Consider the following 3,609-nt stretch of genomic DNA (forward strand, 5'->3'; position numbering starts at 1 on the left):
TTAAAATAAGACCCAAAACTCGAGCGCTTTCGGATAGTTGACTATTCTTCTTCAGAAGAACTCCTGAAGAAGAATAGTCAACTATCCGAAAGCGCTCGAGTTTTGGGTCTTATTTTAAGTCTATTAAACTTTATATGTGAACCTTTGTGCTAACTCTTTTATCAGAATTGGTCACTCAATGTAGTAGTTAAAGTTGTTAAAAACAAACAATGATTACATAAATGTAATACTGACTATAAAAGGTACATTACTTCCAAATAAACTAAAAAGGTTAATTGTTTTCAAAAGGTATTGTAACTAGATATCATATCAAATCGATCAGCACAATGATAGGTTCAACATCACAGCCATATCTTGTGAAGATATTATCAATAAACAGAAGAACATACTCCAAAATTATCACAAGATATTCAACACCACAATTCTGTTTTCTTAAAATTCCAGCAATCAACACAAAGATATCTTCAATGTCATATTTTATTCTTTGAAAGAGCTCATCAGTCATGACAAGTTAATACCACAGTCCTGTGTTCCAAAGAGGTTTCAGCCACCACAAGGATGTATTCAACACTATATTCGTGTGTTCCAAAGAAGTTTCATTCCCCACAAGGACGTATCCAAAAATATATTTGTGCGTTCCAAAGAGGTTTCATTCCCCACAAGGACGTATTCAACACTATATTCGTGTGTTCCAAAGAGGTTTCATTCCCCACAAGGAGGTATTCAACACTATATTCGTGTGTTCCCAAGAGGTTTCAATCACCACAAGGACATATTCAACACTCTATTCGTGTGTTCCCAAGAGGTTTCAATCACCACAAGGACATATTCAACACTACTCGTGTGTTCCCAAGAAGTTTCAATCACCACAAGGACATATTCAACACTGTACTCGTATGTTCCCAAGAGGTTTCAGTCCCCTCAAGGACGTATTCAACAATATATTCGTGTGTTCCCAAGAGGTTTCAGTCCATACAAGAACGTATTCAACACTATATTCGTGTGGTCCAAAGAGATTTCAGTCTCCACAAGGACATATTTAATAACATATTCGTGTGTTCCAAAGAGGTCTCAGTCACCATAAGAACGTATTCAACACCATTCAAAATGCCTCGGTCACCACAAGGAGATAATCAACACCATAGTCGTGTGTTCCAGAGATGTCTCAGTCACCACAAGGAGATAATCAACACCATGGTCGTGTGTTCCAAAGATGTCTCAGTCACCACAAGGAGATAATCAACACCATGGTCGTGTGTTCCAAAGATGTCTCAGTCACCACAAGGAGATAATCAACACCATGGTCGTGTGTTCCAAAGAGGTCTTAGTCACTCCAAGAAGATATTCAATATTACATTCTCATGATCCAAAGAAATCGTCAGTTACTACAGTTAAGTCTTTAATATATGGTACTTGGTAATGAATATTACTCTGTAACAAAAAGTGAGAAAACAAAGAACCAGGTATCTTGAAAATTGGTAAGAGAAGAATAATATCTATGTGGATAAATCATCTCAAGATAAATGTTAGAGATGTATAAGACAATACGTTCACATACACAAGTAAATATAAATATCCATCCCATGCCTACCATGACACCCTTCATTCTAGAATCAGTTCAGTAACAGATCTGTAATGTTAAAATATTAGTTAAAATGGAAAACTATACATTCTTAGAATGTGCACTTGTCAATGCATGAGGACATCTCAAGAAAGGTTGTGTATAATTACACAATGAGCTGATTATAAATAGATTTAGTTTTAGAGAAAAACGAAATAGGACAAACGCAATACATTTCCTAAACAGAGAGAACGCCCGAAAATCAAGAAAATCAAAAAAAAGTTATTCTTTCTAACCTTTCGTCTTCAATATTTGTTTTCTCAGCAACTTCTGCGATTTCATCTTTAAGTTCCTAAAACAAAATAATGATTGTTTGTCAAAAGCTTCAACCATTACGTATAAGTTTTCAAATTCAAAAACTTCATCAAGAAAAATTTTAATAATTAGTTACACCTAGTTGTACATATAAAATATTTTGCAAAGAATGATTCGCTCTTTTGGCTTTTACAGCAGTATCAGTCAATTCTATTTTCAGTTTGTTTAATGTCTAGTTGCAATAAGTAGTCTAGCAGAACTGCTTTCTCCAGGATTTCTATAGAAAATTAGCAAATATGAATAGTAAGAGCATAGTCCAAGAAATTCTCTTATCTCATTGAAGTTCTGTGGTGTTAAACAAATCTGAAGAGGTTCAGTCTTGGTTGGGTCTGTATACATTCTCTCTCTCTGCAGACTATGTGTCCCAGAAATCCCTTCTGATGAGAGAATAATTCTCACTTCTTAAACTTCATCATAACCCTTTTTTCATTAACTTAACCAACTTTCATGAAACTTTAAAAACAATTACTAAATAGTATCTAGTTTCAGCTTTAAAAAATAATATGTTTAGTTTTTTTTTTCTATTTTGTATGTCGTATATAATTTGAATAAAATTCCACAATTTTATTGTTAGATAATCCTCAAAAACATTAAAAAATACTACCTTTTGTTTTAGAATTTAATTTTTTTTTTGTGGATCAGAAAGTTTCATTCCAGTTAATTTCTTCTCGACTGGTTTTCATTAAGATGTTTCATTTGAAACTATTTTACTGATTGAAATATAAATCGTAGAAAAACACCATTTAAACTGACAAAGATTTATTGGTGGCCTAGAATTGTACTTTCCAAAATAGTGTCAGGTCAGGCTAAGTAACATTTGTTTTGCTACCAGTATTCTTGGTCAAGATCAGTCTATGTATATATAATAAATATAGTTTCTTTTCAACCTAAAATAAGTTCATTTATTTACATACAATGTTTGAATATGTTAAACTTAATCATAATATTCTATAAATAAAGATTCGAGTCATTGGTATAATTAGCCATTGCTTACTATATTCGCTAAACCTAACTAAGCTAAGAAGCCATACATTTCTTCTGATACCACTGTATTCTCTTCTACATTTAAATAAATAGTTTATTATGAACTCTATTGAATGGTATTCACATTTTGGATGTATCTATTTTCAAAGCTGAACTTTGACAGTAGTTGCTCAGGGTGGGAACAAAAGGCTATACAACTAAAAGTAAAATCAGTGAGAGAGAATGAAAATCCCAATAGAAAGAAAACCTAAATAATATACTTACTCTTAATGGGTGATGCATTTTTAGCAAAGATAAAGTTATTCTTTTGGAAGGACAGAGAAGTTCTAAAAACTCGACAATTGTATTGTCTCTGTTCGTTTGTTAATTTCCGGTATAAATTCTTCCCGAGAAGCTTCAGCGATACAAGTCTTTTCTTAAATAAAACTAGTTTATTCTTTGTCAATACAACTTTGCAATACTCTTAATTTCCACAGTCACTTTAACTTCAACACACGCTATAATTCACAACGATTCATGCACTTTACTTACGGTCACTACCACTCGCTTGACTCAATTATCTGTCTCTATATCTCTCTGTCTATCTGCAATTCCTCTATCCGCTTTATTTTCCGGGCTTATATACTAAATAGAGGGTGCCTAGAAAAGACTAGAGTTGCCAGGAAAAGTCATGATCCTTCTAGAAACTC

General features: G+C 33.0%; 1 protein-coding gene across 1 annotated transcript in view; it reads right to left on the reverse strand.

The window, feature by feature from the left end:
- Positions 1–3,609, reverse strand: part of LOC106474131 (cytohesin-1-like) — a gene marked incomplete at its 3' end in the record, with an annotated part of 26,483 nt that overhangs the window by 15,927 nt on the left and 6,947 nt on the right. The window contains exon 2 of the mRNA XM_013934821.2: positions 1,858–1,913. Coding sequence (XP_013790275.2) covers positions 1,858–1,913 — 56 coding nt within the window. The remainder of the gene's footprint in view (positions 1–1,857; positions 1,914–3,609) is intronic.

Source organism: Limulus polyphemus, unplaced genomic scaffold (genome assembly GCF_000517525.1).
Source record: "Limulus polyphemus unplaced genomic scaffold, Limulus_polyphemus-2.1.2 Scaffold6858, whole genome shotgun sequence".
Taxonomy (NCBI): Eukaryota; Metazoa; Arthropoda; class Merostomata; order Xiphosura; family Limulidae; genus Limulus; species Limulus polyphemus.